General features: G+C 56.9%; 4 protein-coding genes across 4 annotated transcripts; 2 read left to right on the forward strand and 2 right to left on the reverse strand.

Moving 5' to 3' along the window:
- Nucleotides 1-63: 63 nt before the first annotated feature.
- MYCTH_2299180 (glycoside hydrolase family 43 protein) lies at nucleotides 64-2,040 on the reverse strand. The gene is made up of 3 exons (XM_003660599.1): nucleotides 1,520-2,040; nucleotides 1,364-1,452; nucleotides 64-1,283 (listed from the first exon to the last, which is right to left on the reverse strand). Exons 1-3 carry the CDS (start codon nucleotides 1,776-1,778, stop codon nucleotides 159-161), a joined length of 1,473 nt encoding a protein of 490 aa, XP_003660647.1. The 5' UTR covers nucleotides 1,779-2,040; the 3' UTR covers nucleotides 64-158.
- Nucleotides 1,985-3,795, reverse strand: MYCTH_2299181 (uncharacterized protein). The gene is made up of 2 exons (XM_003660600.1): nucleotides 2,859-3,795; nucleotides 1,985-2,753 (listed from the first exon to the last, which is right to left on the reverse strand). The coding sequence occupies exons 1-2, from the start codon at nucleotides 3,712-3,714 to the stop codon at nucleotides 2,191-2,193; spliced, it is 1,419 nt and encodes a 472-aa protein (XP_003660648.1). The 5' UTR covers nucleotides 3,715-3,795; the 3' UTR covers nucleotides 1,985-2,190.
- A 263-nt stretch (nucleotides 3,796-4,058) lies between these two features.
- On the forward strand, nucleotides 4,059-7,480 carry MYCTH_2299183 (uncharacterized protein). The gene is made up of 4 exons (XM_003660601.1): nucleotides 4,059-4,601; nucleotides 4,762-4,858; nucleotides 4,935-6,379; nucleotides 6,457-7,480. The coding sequence occupies exons 1-4, from the start codon at nucleotides 4,408-4,410 to the stop codon at nucleotides 7,322-7,324; spliced, it is 2,604 nt and encodes an 867-aa protein (XP_003660649.1). The 5' UTR covers nucleotides 4,059-4,407; the 3' UTR covers nucleotides 7,325-7,480.
- A 3,556-nt stretch (nucleotides 7,481-11,036) lies between these two features.
- Nucleotides 11,037-14,690, forward strand: MYCTH_2299189 (uncharacterized protein). Its single transcript, XM_003660602.1, has 7 exons — nucleotides 11,037-11,657; nucleotides 11,736-12,005; nucleotides 12,096-12,557; nucleotides 12,621-13,173; nucleotides 13,243-13,364; nucleotides 13,431-13,628; nucleotides 13,689-14,690. Exons 1-7 carry the CDS (start codon nucleotides 11,151-11,153, stop codon nucleotides 14,508-14,510), a joined length of 2,934 nt encoding a protein of 977 aa, XP_003660650.1. The 5' UTR covers nucleotides 11,037-11,150; the 3' UTR covers nucleotides 14,511-14,690.
- Nucleotides 14,691-15,124: the final 434 nt, after the last annotated feature.

A 15,124-nucleotide genomic window follows, 5' to 3' on the forward strand; every position in this document is an offset into this window, starting at 1 on the left:
TTATTAGTCATCAGCCCTATACCAAGATAGATAGAATATCACGGCGCCAGGTCATTGCTAGACCGTCTCATGCTCTCCTGTCTTTGGCCCCGCCGTGTCCGTCATTCGAGCCGAGCACCGCCAGGAATTAATAGGCAGAAAGCCGCTCAAGATCTCTCTTATCGCCTCTTGCGGTCCGTTTCGGGGGGATACACGACGATTCTGTCCAGATCCGCCCCCTTGTAATCGAACCCGTTCCACAGCCCGCCCACGGTGATGGTGTTCTTCTTCCCCTTCTCCAGCGTCAGCAGCAGAGGCGTCGAGAGGATGATGCCCTTGTGCGTGTCCCGCTGGTACAGCGTCTCGACCTTCTCCGTGTTACCGTTTACGACGACGCTCGCGATCCGGCGCAGCTGCCACGTGCCGCCGATCCGGTCCGGCGTCCCGCCCGGTTGGTCCCCGAAGCCCATGTCGTCCGTGTTCTGGTAGTAGAACGACACCCACTGCGGCTTCCCGGAGCCCTCGATCCCTTCAAAAGTAACGGTGCTGTCGTTGCCGCGAATGCCCGTGACGATGACACCCTTGCTGGCGAAGTTGGCCTCCTGCTTGAACGCGTTGCCGGCCGTCTTGGCGTCGGCCGCGTAGTATGTCTTGCCTCGGACGGGGGACCACTCGCCCGTCTTGACGTCCAAGTCGTACACGTCGTTCCACACGAGCCTGAGTGTCTTCTTGCGGTCGTCAATCTCCATCGGAAGCCAGATGTACCGGCTCTCCCAGAGCGAGTTGGAGTCCCACTGGTCGCCCAGGTACAAGTACGTCGTCCTCTTCTTGCCCCTGATGGTCAAGGTGAAGCCCGACTGGGAGTTGAAGGTCCGCGTGTTGGGCGGCGCCACCATGAAGGGCTGCGACCACGGACCGGCCAGCGAGTCGGCCCGGAAGGCGACCACGTTGTTGGGCCGGTAGCCCGTCTTGTGGCTCATGATGGCGTAGTAACTCTTGTCCGTCTGGACGATGGTCGGGGCTTCGAGATCGTACTTGTCGAAGCGGTGGATGACCTTGTCGAGCGCCGACACATCCTCGTTGTAGGCCGTAAGATACACGTCTCGGCCTTCCCGGCTGTCGCCGTTCGAGTAGAGCGCGTAGGACCTCCCGTCCTTGTAGTCGGTAAAGATGCCGAAATCCTGGGACCAGTTGCCCAGGGGCGCGGTGGCGCTCACGAAGGTGTAAGGCCCCGAAATGTTTGGCGACCGAGCAAATCCCTGGAGCAGCAGTCCATACGTGGAGTTATCTGCGTGCCACCACATCTGTTCTTTAACATTAGCATCCGTGCCACATGCCTTATTAATTAAACCCTGTGATTCGCTTAACATGGTAGCCTACGTACGTGATATTCGTTGGACACCTTGCTGTAGACCACCTTTGGTCGCTGGATGATGTGGGAGGGCGAGATGTACGGGTGGCCCTCGATGGGAGCTGTGAGAGGTCGTGAGCTAGTGTGATTGCGGCCAGATTTCGGAAGAAGAAGAAACAGATCACGAACCTAAGGCAAGGCCGTGGCTTTCCCACGTCGCCAGGTCATCCGAGCTGTAGACGGAAACACCGCCGCCTTCAGTCTGGCCTTCGACCTTGTACTCTCCAAAGAGCCAGAATTTGCCGGTATCCTTGTCGACCGTTACGCAGCCCGCATGGGCGTTGACGAGGTTGCCGTCCGTGTCGCGCCATCTCCCCCCCGGGACGATGTACTTGGCTGCCGAGAGGCCGGCCAGGAGTGCCGAGATACATACGCTTAACCGGGCCATTGTGCGAGATTTGACGAGGAACACAACGTCTCGCTGCCCCCGGAACGTTGGAACGGAGGATCTGCACTCACTTATAACTTCTCGACTACTTTGCCAAGCTCGTCGGTGGACCTGGAATATGTTCGGGGGCCTTTACCCCGAATCCTCTCCCCGCATTCGCTTCCATGCCTGGCCCATTTCCCCAGAATTCCTCCGGTGCGCTGCGACGGTAAATCATCGCGCCCCAGCAGGGGGGAGCTGGACGCTGCGAAGGAGGCCATAATTAGCACGCTTCGCCAGAATAGGGAATCAGCCTGGGGTGCTGCCCGGCAACGAACACTTGGCGCTCCAGAAGCCCATTGAGTACTTAGGGTTTTCGGGGGATCATTGTTTCTGCGCTACTCGCTTTCGAGCGTGAAACACCGCATCTTGGCTATAATCGTGCTTTGGTAACCATAGTTGTTCCTGAGTTTGATGTGGCCTGATCTTCACGTTGCGTTTGTCGAAGGGTTTCCGCTTCCGTCAACGTGCCCGTCCTCCAGGCGGCTAGCCACGCGCCCACCGCTTCGACAAGACCGTGCACCTCGGACATAGTGTTTGCTGCATGGAGACACACTCGTACTCTTTCGCGCCCTTTCGGCACAGTCGGTGCCACGATCGGTCGGACCATGAAGCCCCTCGCCTGACAATAGCCTGCCAAACTTCGGGCGTGGGGGGTGAAGATGGGGATGATGGGTGACCTTGGGTTCTCCCTGCCGACACGAAGCAGTTCTGCGGGCGCATTCTCACGGGTGCATAGTGCCTCGAAGAGTTTGTGCGCCTCCTGGATGAGGAGCCGGAGGTTGTCGAGTAGTGGCTCCGCTTGGCCAGTTGCAAGAAAGTCGTACGCCGTCTCGATGCTCGCGAGCGTGGGGAACGCCATGGCGGTCGTGTAGATGAGAGTTCGAGCGTAATTGATGAGGTATTCGCGAGTTGTTGACGAGCAAAGGACAATGCCTTTTGGGTCTTGTCAGCACTGCGCACTAATTATCTTCTCGGATATCACCCGTGATTCGGCCGCTGTGAGGGAATTAAGTGCTGCAGCTGAGTATGCATATTTACCTCCGGTGCAGCTCATCGCTTTGCCAAAACCAAGGACTCTCGCCCAGACGCGTTTTTCGAGACCTTGTTCGCACACGAGCCCACGGCCGCGATCGCCAATTATGCCCGTCGAGTGGGCTTCATCGACCACGATATAGCCGTTGTGTCGAGGCAGGTAGCGCTCGACGCAGTCCACGATCTCGGTCAGGGGAGCAACGTCCCCATCCATACTGTAGATGCCCTCGACGGCGATGAAGACGTTCCGCTCACCCGATCGGAAGAGGCCGCCGTCGGGACCGTGGAGCAGAGAGCGCAGCACCGTCTCCAATGGACTCTTGTTAGGATCTGGATGCGACACCTCCCATACCGAGCTGTGCGCAAACGGGATCTTCTTTCCGGCCCTGCTGAGTCGCATCCCGTCATGCACGCTAGCGTGGATTAGCTCGTCGTATACGATGGCGTCGCCCTTTTGTGGGACGCAGCCGAACAGGCCGACGTTAGCGTCCATGGCCGAGTTGAAGAGCAGGCCGGCCGGGGCGCGGTGGAAGGCGGCGATGGTGCGTTCGAGGGATTCTGCGTACGACGAGTTGCCATCCAACAGCCGGGAGCCGCCCGACCCGAGCAAGGAGGAGGAGCCATTACTGCCGGGTGTCGAAGCAGCAGCATGGAGCCGTGCTAGGAAGGCCTGCTGCACGGCGGGCTGCGAGGAGAGGGACAGGTATGCGTTGGAAGAGAAATCCGCCATGCCATGAGGAACGGTGGTCAGGCGTCGTAGCTGATTCCGCGATGACCGACGATGGAGGATGGAGGCAAGCACATGGTCGAGGCGGAGCTCAGGTCCTTGACTCGATTTCTGTGATGTTTTAACCTCAGACATGGTGACGGACTTTGAGAGTCGAGTAATTAATTAACTAGTGAAGGAGAAGATGTCCTGAATATTGATCGATTAGTAACCAATAGACAAATAAAGAAACTGAAAACAAAAGAAATTAAACCTTTGGTGGACCAAAATATTAGTCCAATCACCCACTACGCAATATTTAGGGATTGCTTTGTCCGCTTCGCGGAACTGGCCGTTGAAATACGCTTGAATGGGAGCTTAATAAGCGGCGGAGACAACCTACTCGAACCTTTAGCGAACAGATGAGAAGTTGGAGCGAACAATTCCACTCATCAGAGCCAGTTCTCTCCTCCAGTCCCGTACTGTGTACGGATCCAGCGCCGACTTCGGCTCGAGCCTGCCTCCGCGGACCCCGAATTCTCCCCAACAAATGCGGGCACAAACAGTACCCTATGAGCTTTGCGGTGATAACATTACCTGGTGGATTAATCAAACATGAAAGGCTTCTTGGGCTCTGTATTGTGTGTTGGTGTGGAAACTGAGAGAACGCCGATCCCATCTCTTCAAATGCATCTGTGCTTCCCTCCATCAAACGCCTGGCTGCGGCTGTTAACGGCAATACTTATCAGTGGTTCCCGCCCTATTCAAGTTTCCACAACCGGAACTTGCAACCCTAAGATTCAACCCGTCAATTTTTAAAAGAAAAGAAAAGAGAGAGAGAAAAAAGGAATGCGACTACCACCAGCTAGAGCGCTGCTTTGGCGCTCGCTGCGCACTTACCAGATCTACGGCGCCAATACCGACGTTGGCAAGACCATTGTCACAACCCTCCTCTGCAAAACCGCTCAACGGCTTTGGCAGACAGAACGCACAACGTATCTTAAACCTGTCTCGACGGGACCGGCGGTAGATGCGGATGACCAGTGTTGGTGCCCCTCTCTTCTTTGACAATGATCTTTTTTCAATTATTGGCTAATTAGGCGGTTAACGCTGCGCAGATGTCGATTTATTAATTACGCTTTCTCCCTGTAGCATGGCACCCCGAAGCACCAAAGGACCAGTCTAATCCGTTAATCTGCAAAGACATGTCCGCAAGTTTGCTCCAGAGGTCATTAGCAAGACTCTTTTTCAGTACGATCTCGCCGTCAGCCCACATATCGCGGCCCGAATTTCAAACAATGTCAGCGCCCTTCGCGTTGCACCATTGCACAAGAAGAACCCAGCAACTGATCGGTGTGCCTCTTGTCACATGATAGGCCGTTCCTTCAGATGATAGCCTTCTCGCCGAGGTCTCTGCCTTTGCGTCTCAGCAGGCATCCCGAGGTCCCGGATGGCTGTTTATCGAGACAGCTGGGGGCGTCCAGTCCCCCGCTCCCTCGGGTTCGACCCAGGCCGACCTATACATGCCACTGCGGCTGCCAGTCGTTCTCATCGGTGACAGCAAACTCGGCGGGATCTCACAGACGATATCGGCCTTTGAGTCCCTCAAAATCCGTGGTTACGATGTAGAAATGGTCGTCCTGTTTCGGGAAGCAGCATTCCATAACCACGCCTACCTGGCCGAGTACTTCGAACAGCAGCACGGAATCGCCGTGAGGACCGTTCCAGAACCACCTCCCCGGAGGGCGGAGGACGACCCAAGCGCCGACAGCATAGCCCTGTCTCGCTACTACGACAAAACCAGCTCCCAAAGCCGCGACATACACGAGATTCTCCGTCGCCTAGACGCTCGACACACCGCACGCCTGGCTCGCCTGGAGTCCATGAGCGCCAGCGCATCCTCCCAGATATGGTACCCCTTCACGCAGCAGAAGCACCTCGCCCGGGACAAGATAACCGTCATCGACTCCGCCCACGGGGACTACTTCCAGACCCTTGCCCGGCCTCCCCCCGACGCCCCGGATGCCCTCCTCCGCCCGTCCTTCGACGGCTCCGCCTCCTGGTGGACCCAGGGCCTCGGCCACGCCAACCCGCGCCTCGCCCTCGCCGCCGCCTACGCGGCCGGCCGCTACGGCCACGTCATGTTCGCCGAGGCCGTGCACGAGCCTGCGCTGGCGCTGGCCGAGACGGTGCTGGACGGCATGGCCCCCCGCCGCGACGGCAGCAGTGACGGCTCCGGAGGAGGGAGGAGGAGGAGGCTCGGGCGGGTGTTCTTCTCGGACAACGGGAGTACCGCCGTCGAGGTGGCCGTCAAGATGGCGCTCGGGGCCGCGAGAGCGCGGTACGGGCCCCGGCGCGGGGAGGCGCCGCAGCCGCTCGGGGTGTTGGGGTTGAAGGGGAGCTACCACGGAGATACGATTGGCGCGATGGACTGCTCGGAGCCGGGCGTGTTCAACGAGAAGGTGGAGTGGTATGAAGGGAAGGGGTTCTGGTTTGACTATCCGGTGGTGGAGTTTAGGAGGGGGCGGTGGAACGTTGAGCTGACCAACGAGATGCGGGATGGTATTAGCGCCTCGACGAGTGCTTCTACTACTGCTGCTGGTGATGGTGGTAGTGGTGGTGGTATCGATGTTCGGGCAGGCTACTCGTATCAGTCCTTGTCGGATGTATTCGATCTCGAGTCTCGAAAAGCGCGCGGTGAGGCGCGCATTTATGAGCAGGTAATCACCGCTACTCTCGAAAAGCTCACAAAACAGGGTCGGAGGTTTGGGGCTCTGATCATTGAGCCGGTCGTCCTCGGCGCTGGCGGTATGCTCATGGTGTAGGTGATGGGTTAATATTTTTGGCTTTCCTTCACCTCGGTCGAGCTAACGGATATGCGTGTTAACCAATGTCCAGGGACCCTCTGTTTCAGAAGACGCTCGTCGAGGTTGTCAGGCGGAGCGCACACCTCCTTGGTCACAGCGCGGGTCTGACGGATCTAGCCGATGACGGCCAGAGCTGGACCGGGCTGCCCGTCATCTTCGACGAGGTGTTCACGGGCATGTACCGCCTCGGCCGCTTCAGCGCCGCCAGCTTCCTAGGCGTGGATGCCGACATCTCGGTCCACGCCAAACTGCTGACGGGCGGGCTGGTGCCGCTCAGCGTGACGCTCGCGTCCGAGAGCATCTTCCGGGCGTTCGAGAGCGACGACAAGTCAGATGCTCTGCTGCACGGCCATAGCTACACGGCGCACGCGGTTGGATGCCAGGTGGCTCTCGAGAGCATCAGGGAGATGCAGGGGATGGAGGCGCGGGGGGACTGGGACTGGGCCAAGGGCGTGCCGCGCAATCCGGCTTCTTTGCAGGGAAGAGGGCCCGCTTCGGCGGGTTGGGCGGGTTCGGTGACACCGGCAGACGCTACGAGGACCTGGTCGGTCTGGAGCACCGAGTTGCTCCGCTGGATCGATCAGCTGCCTCCCAGCTTTGTAGGAGGCATGTGGGCTCTGGGGACCGTCCTGGCTATCCGGTTGACTAGCGCGGACGGAACACAAGGGTACAAGAGCAATGCCGCGAAGGGCGTTCAAGCAGCGCTGTTGCAGGGCTCGCCGGGCGAGGGGCAAGGGTCAGAGCGGGCGAACGCGCCGCAGTGGAATGTCCACACGCGGGTGCTGGGGAACACGCTCTACGTCATGGCAAGCCTGAAGTCGACGGAGGAGAGTATCAGAGGAGTGGAGAGCCGGTTGCGGGAGGCCCTGCTAGCGGCTGAGAAAGAGAGCCACGTATGAGAAATGTATGTACATAATTAGCGGTGGGGTTTCAGCTATGTTTAACGTATTGTACGCCCTTGCAACTGTTTGTGCTGCCTGCAGCTTCTAATCACGCCAGCCAAACTTAGAGGTGCTCATCAGTCAAGTTAAATATGATCATATGCTGGTCGAAGTGAGTGGGTAGGTAAAGATTGGTTGCTATGTAAATGTGACCAGAATGTATATCTAATTATGTAATCTACTAAGGACCAGATCAACACAGAATATGACCAACTCCTGCAGAAATATGACCGCGACCTCCTCCTATATCGCTATCACTGGAAGCATCGTTCCCTGCTCCACAAATGGGTTATGAGCTCCGTGGATTCCGGTCTCTACCAGGCAGCGAACGTCATGAGGTCGCCAGAGACCAACGGCCTCAGAGGCATCGTGAAAGAACTTCGCGAACTAGTTGCGCCCTGGGAAGCCAACACTCAGACGATCGTGCTGTTTTCCATTTAAGAAGCGAGAATGAGAATTGATCCGTAAGGACCCGGAACCCTTTGATTGAAGGGTTCCGGGTCGCTTTCTCCCTCACTGACTAGCCAACCTGTTAGATAGGTCGCGTTGAGCTTGGGCTGTGAGGTCTGCCTGGCTGCGTGCCCTTCTCCCTTTGCTTCACTGTGATCACGAACTTAGCAAAGCGGCGGCGGTTGATGGTCCCCACCCTTTGTTTGTGGTATTAGGTCTTGTTCAGCCATATGCTCCTCATCAAGCTCTTCATTGGGCCATGACCCTCTGATCGATATCATATCGAGTAAACAAAGACCGACAGAGATCAGGAGACTCTAGGCTTGATGCCAACGTAGCTCGGGGTACGCGTAGAAGCCAATATCCTACCCAAGAGCAGGGAAGCCAGTTGGCAGAGAAGAGAAACTGTCTTCATGTAGTGCTACTTTTTCGTCTTGGGGAGATTACTGATGACGCCTAAAGTACCCAACCTAGGCATCAATAACCTTTGGTCAGATGCTGGTAGCGATGCCGGGTAGCTCGGTTTTTTCCCTTGCGTACGGTCCTCGTGAGCTGTCACAACATGGTAGAGAGTCACACGTCCTCCAAATACCCCCAAGCCAAATCTCGGACCTCGTTGGAAAGCTGTGCCAGGCTGGCACGTGCCTGCTATTCGTTCCCGTTCCCGATTATTCGTGATTTGCTCGGTCGAACCAGCCGAGCGGGTCGAGCGGGACCCAGGCAACTCCGAATGTGAATGAACGGGTGTGTGTTTTTTGGGTTTTGATCTCGCATGTGACAATATGCCAGTTATATATGCGTGCACAGCAAGTGCATGACGGTTTAGGAGAGAAAAAAAGGGGGCCGCGCAATCCAGCCAGGGAAGTTGGCCTCGACACTGCCACAATTCGTAAAATGAGATGATTCTCGGGTTGTCGTGTTCCTTCCCTTCAGCAACTCGCATCGACCCACTTTCGGAAGGATGACATAAGCCAGCACAGTGCCCATCATGGCCGCGCAGGAATGCAGGCGACTCCGAGTAACCATTAATACATGGCGAACTAATACACACTGGCAGGCCCGGAGATAGTTACCTCCCTCCATTCCTTGCGGGCAAAGGTAGGAACACCGATAACGGCGACTAGTGGTTAACTCTCTAGCGGCCTTCCTGCCGTAACGTCACCGCAATGAGGTTCAGAACAAAAAGCTTCCGTCTGCCCGTGCCGACCTAGGGCCTGCATACCCAGAGCTGCCGTGGCGAGCGAAGAGCAAAGGGCTCGCTGGCATGGCTGTGGTCACGTTTGTTGTGGATGGTAAGCGAAGACCGAATGCCATCCCTTTCAAGTTAACAAGTACAGTACGTCCGTACACGTTGTATGTACCATGCATCCACACACTGTCCCGCCGGGAGTGGGTCTCAGAAGGACCTCGACCTCCCCCACTGCTTCTTGGCGATTGGGCTAACGATCTCGTCGGAGGGGGAGAGGGTGATGGTGAAGTGAGCTGCGAGCTTTGACCGCACCTGGCTCCCGACCGGAAGGTGCCGTCATGACGGCGGTCTGGCTGTTCATTGGCCTGGTGTTGTCCGCTGCTTGCAGTGCACCCGCCGAACTTGCATTCGCCCGCCCGCCATTCTTTTTTTTATATCTTCCTCTTTCCATCCGGCGCCACAAGATCAACACTGCGTGGAGGCGTCGGAGAGATTTCGGTCCCCCTGCCCATCGCCCGCAGAGCGAGCTGCCTCTTGATGCGAGTGGAGGAATCGGGGCTGGCCAGACTGGCGGATTGGAAGCAGAGACCGTTTGACTCGTGCCGCAGCAGGGTGAAGCACAAACGTCACAGCAGGGCAAGGGTGGATCCACATCCACCACCGGCTCACGTCCAGACTGGGCTCTCTACGATAGAGATGCGTCTACACTAAGCTTTATGAGCCAGGGTGCGTTTGCACTCGCGAGAAGTCGCACAGGTGGGATCGTTCCTGGATTTCCCGGACGCCTTTGGCCAAGGATGCATACGCAGTAGTTAACTGCTCCGTACAAATACAGCCTTCGGCTTTGTTTGGATAACACAGGCCGGAAAACTGCGAGCTCAAGATCGCTGGGGACCCTCCGATCCGAATCACCCGAACGGAAACCCAAGCTTTTTAAGTGTGGTGTTCTAGAAAAAGACTGCACAGATACAAACGAACATAATGGATGTGTCTGCTAAGTACGAACGCAGCAACAATCAGGACGCGTGCCAAAGAAAGCTGGGGGCTGCTCACGGCTAGAATGTCCCATGGCTAGTAAGAAGCGGGATTGGTGTGTATATAAAGGAAACCCCGGACGGCATTCCTGCATCTCGGAATGCACCTCGAAAGGGGGATGACCCAGGCTTGAGACAGGCTGCGCTTCTTTGAGCTGCCGATTGGGAAGTCACCTGGGTAAGCTGTCTGCCGCAGTTTTTTTGTACCCGCGGCCGACTGAGACCGTGGGGGGGGGATATTCGAGCAATTTCCACTGAGACGGCCTTGGATATGTATCTACGAATTGTGGACTTGCCCGACAGTGGTTGCACTCCAAAAAAAAAAAAAAAAAAAAAAAAAATGTCACGAGCTGATCTAAGCTTCAATGGTCTCGTGCTCGAAATCGGAACCTCGAGAATTGAAGTTGGGGGACAGAAACAGAAAATGCTCTGTGGAGCGGGCACGCCCGGTGGCCCTTCCCTTTCGCCAAAGCTGCGCCAAGTCCCTGGCCCTCCCCCGGCTGCTGCACGGACCAGCGGGCCATCCCACACTGGAGCGCCGTGGCTGGCTCATTAGTGCCAGCGGGCGCATCTCCACCAGAGCGCCCAGTGCCCTGCCTCAGTCCACCAGCTTCCACCCGCCAATCCCTCATCAAAGTCACCATCTTTCCCTCCTCCGCCTCCGTTCCCCTCCCCCAACCTGTTTGTTGATCGCAGGAAGGACCGGATCACACGACAACTTCCCATCCACTTCATTATTGTTCTTTCCGCACCGCCCTCCCATTTCCAATCCCCTTCCGAGATACCCATCTTCTTTTTTTCCGTGTCAGTTTCTGCCGAATGCCCCGTTTTCCGGCCCGGCTTGACCTCTCTCTCCTTCAGTCCCTCATTTAACTCCCCCATTCGCCTCGTTCCTCTCGTCTGCCGTGTCCGCGGGCTGCCGTCTCCCTGCAGCTCCCCTCACCACCTCCCTTAACAACCTAACTCCCCGCTCCTGTTCTCCTTGCTGCACACCTACGCCGCTGGAGTCGGACGTACCACCTCCTCTCGACCCGACCTGAACCGCGCTGGCTGCCCACCCTCGGACCATCGCAGCCATCGACAACTGGCATCGGAGGTTCAGATCTCGAAGATGAATAAGCTATCCAGCATGCGTCACTGGCCCGAGAGGATGAGTCCGGCCAACTTTAGCATGTCACGGTCGAATGTGGGCATGCAGGCAGTCCTCAACACCCGTCGGGACCTCGCAACCCAGGGCCCGCCTCCGATAGCCGCTCCGCCCGTCCCAGACGGCCCCATCCACTACGCCTTCAACGTCCCCTTCGCCTCCGACCTCGCCGGGCCCAACACTGAGGACATCCTGCACGCCACCACCGACGCCGTGCTCCGATGGACACACCCCGAGGAGGCTCCTGACGATGTCCCCGTCTACGAGCTGCCAGTGCACGCCATGAACCTGGCCCAGCTGCGCCAGCTCTGCCACGAGATTACGGCGAATGCGTTGCCCATCGAGGCCCACGTCATCTCGACCACCCCAAAGAACCTGAACCGGCAGGTCACCACCGTGTGTCTGTCGGGTGCTCCGGACCTGGTCCAACAGACGAGGGAGACCATCCTGAACACGACGCCCCTCTCATTGGTGGGTTGTTCCATGTTGTTGCAAGGCATGCCAGCGCACTTTTTTTGCTAAGACCATTGGCCCCCCCTCCCGTAACAGCGCTGCACAACGGTTGTCGTCGACGGCAACCTTGTTGCCAACCTCTCCCAAGGCGTCCTGAAGAAGTCGGTGACAGACTTCCTGGACGAGACCTCGGCTTTTTGCGGCGTCGACATCTTTCTGCTTGGTCCCAAACTCTCCCCCTTGACCGGGGGCTTGAACGGCGACGTAGACTTGCCGAGGGACCAGCGCTGGCGAGTAGCCATCTATGGCGACTATCTTTCGTCCGAGCACGCCAAGACCCGCGTGCTCATTCACATTGACCAGCTCGTATGCCTCCCAATCTTTCCTGATTCTATTCCTCACCTGCCCCGCAGCAGCACCGGGAAGGAGAGAGCCCGTGGCTAATTTCGAACATAGCTCGGGCGTATTGTTGATGCCACCGTCTTCGAGCCTTCGATGCATCAGCTTTTGTGCGGGCGTAACCGCAAGAACATCAAGCTCATCGAATCCGTGACCAACACGGCCATCTACTTTCCCCCGCCGTTTTCTGCCTGCTATCGCTATTGCCCACCCAATGCTCAGCGTCGGGATCCCTCTAAAGTGTTGATTACTGGCGAGAATCCCCAGGATATCGAGCAGGCCAAGTTTCGGATCCATGAGCTCCTTACACGTACCAGGCTTTTTGTCAAGGACGTGACCATCTCCCCTCCCAAGATCGATAGCATCCTGCTCAGCCGCATGGACAAGGTGCGCAAGATCACCGAGGCCAACGGCGCCTTCGTCATGTTTCCCTCGCTAGGGTCGCGAAAGGGTTTGGTGCGCGTCCAGGCTGTTGAAAACCTGCATGTTGAACGTTCGCTCCGCGAGATCATGTCACTGGTAAGGTCTCCTCTATCTCGTTCCGTGGGTGAGAATATGTCTGGCTCACTCCGTCTTCCAAAGGCCGGGCAGTTCTACACCGCGTCTTGGATCTTCTTGCAGCCGGACCCTCGGCAACCCAGCAACCAGGATATCCACGCAATGCTCGGTGACATCTGCGCCAATTCGGACGCCGAGGTCTCGTTTGACCGGCAGTCCTTCTCCATCACGGGCTCCGACGAGTCCGTCAAGGCTGCACTCATGGTCATCTCGAAGATCAAGTTTGCCACCCACACCCCGTACCAGATTCGCGTGCGCATCGAGCTTGCCAACGAGCACAAGGAGTTTGTGAGCGGCAAGAAGAACGGCAAGATCAACAAGATCATGGGCAACAGCAATGTGCAGATCATGTTCGACAACTTTGGCGAATACAACTTCAACATTGAGGTCATCGCCCAAGCCTACGATTCTCTCAAGCAGGGTCTGAGCCTGGTCGAGCAGGAGATGCCGGCGTCCATTTCATTCCACGTCCCCGATCAGTACCACAAGCGCATCATCGGCATTGGCGGACAGCACATTCAACGCATCATGAAGAAGCACTCCGTCTTTGTCAAGTTCTCCAACGCCATGGATCGTGGTAGGCGGTGCCCCGGTCCCATGTACCCATACTTGTCCAGAGTCGCTAACAGTTGTAATCAAAAAACAGGTGGAATGGGCCGTGAGGACGATGACAGCCGTGTTGACAACGTCATCTGCCGCACCCCAGCCCGCAATGCCCAGAATCTCGAGCTCGTGAAGAGCGAGATTCTGGAAATGGTCGACCGCGCCGTAAGCATTCTGGCCCTTCTGTTACCTAGAAGCTCTCACCCTGCTAATTTTTTTTCCCTCTTGAAGGACTCCGAGTTCACCTCCCAGGTTGTTAGCGTCGATCGTTTGTACCACCGTCAGCTGCTCACTCGACTGCCGGAGATTGAGGAGCTAGAACGGACATGGAACTGCAAGATCGTCTTCCCGAGCACTGAACAGGCTAGCGACGAGATAACCGTCACTGGTCCTCAGTGGCTTGTGCCCAAGTGCATTGACGAGTTCTTGGTAAGCTTTGCTCCCGTCCGGCGCATCTTATCTCCGCACATTGATTGACTCGGGTTACAGGGTATGGTTCCGGACAAGCACGAGGTGGTCCTCGAGCGATCCGCACCCCTGATTAAGTACCTAGAGTCGCCCGATTTCGTCCAGAACATCCTTCCGAAACTCAAGACTCAGTACGAAGTCGAGCTCACCGTGCACGATAAATCGGAAGAACGTACCGAAGACGGCTCGCCTACTGTTACCCTCCTCTGGACCTTCACCCGCAACAACGCCGGTGGTCTCCGCGATGCTATGGATTTCCTCCAGACTCAATTCACTACGGCGGGCGTTGAGCCCGTTATCATCAGGGGAGCCATCCCGCGGCCCAAGTCCGACACTTTTGAGGAGTCTCTGCCATACTTCAACTCCAAGCTACTCCAGCACGCACCGGCTCCGGTTGCTACCGACTCCCCGACGCGACCCTCTTTTGGCGAAGAGGTCGCACGGGAGCGTAGCATCCTCGCCTGTCTCCGCAAGCCGGGCAGCATGTCGTCCATCTCCTCATTCCTGGACCGCAGAAAGAACAGCTCGCAATCGGCAACCAACTTCTTCAAGGGTTCCAGCAACGTGTCCAAGTCGTCGCTCATCTCGATTGAGTCGACTCGCAGCTTCAACGCCGACCGCAACCCTTGGAATGACAGCGGCGTCAACCTGCCCGACGAGGAAAGCAACCCTTGGGCCCCTGCCCCGACCTACGTCAACGGCGTTGACAAACTTACGGTTCCGCAGCCCGGCGATATCACGCCGCGCCATCACCCCCGGCAGTCTGCCGACAGCGGACGCCCTTCCACGTCTCATTCAACCAATTCAGGATACCCCGGCCCTCTCGCGGGGCCTTTTCGTTAGATTCCCATGCTTCTTCGGGCTTTGCAAGGTTTTAGACACGGGATCATTTTTTACGTCGAGTTGCGAGGAAAAGAGAAATACCCCTACGGCTGGATATACCCCTGGCGCAAAATACCCCGGTAGTTGCTCTCTGCATTTGGTCGGTTTCCGTTGATTTCTTCATGTTCTTTGTGTTTTTGCTATCCTTTTTTTTGTTGTTTGCTCTTCCCAAACTGGCACCTTTTGTTTTCGGAGGATTTGGTCAACCTGGGCCATGGAGATTAAGATGGTTAGAGGGAAGAAAAAAGGGGGAGGGGCGGTGGCTGGTATGGACTCCGCTATCCGACAAACGTTTACGGTGCGATGCGGTATGACGGCCAATGAATGATGCAGTCATGCGTGCTATGACAAGCTGCCTTAGCTGGGCTAGAGCCGCAAACTCGAAAAGGGTAGGACGAGGCGAAGACAGATTATGGTTTCAGTGTATTGAAGTCAGTTTGAACAAAGGGAACCCAACCGACCAGAATCACCGACCAGAATCACCAACCCCCTCGACAATCCTCATGGTCATCCTTCCATAGGTTCTCTCTGGTGCGTTTCGCAAAGTGATGGAATTGAATGGACTTGCCTAACTC

The sequence above is a fragment of the Thermothelomyces thermophilus genome, chromosome 1, assembly GCF_000226095.1.
Source record: "Thermothelomyces thermophilus ATCC 42464 chromosome 1, complete sequence".
NCBI lineage: Eukaryota > Fungi > Ascomycota > Sordariomycetes > Sordariales > Chaetomiaceae > Thermothelomyces > Thermothelomyces thermophilus.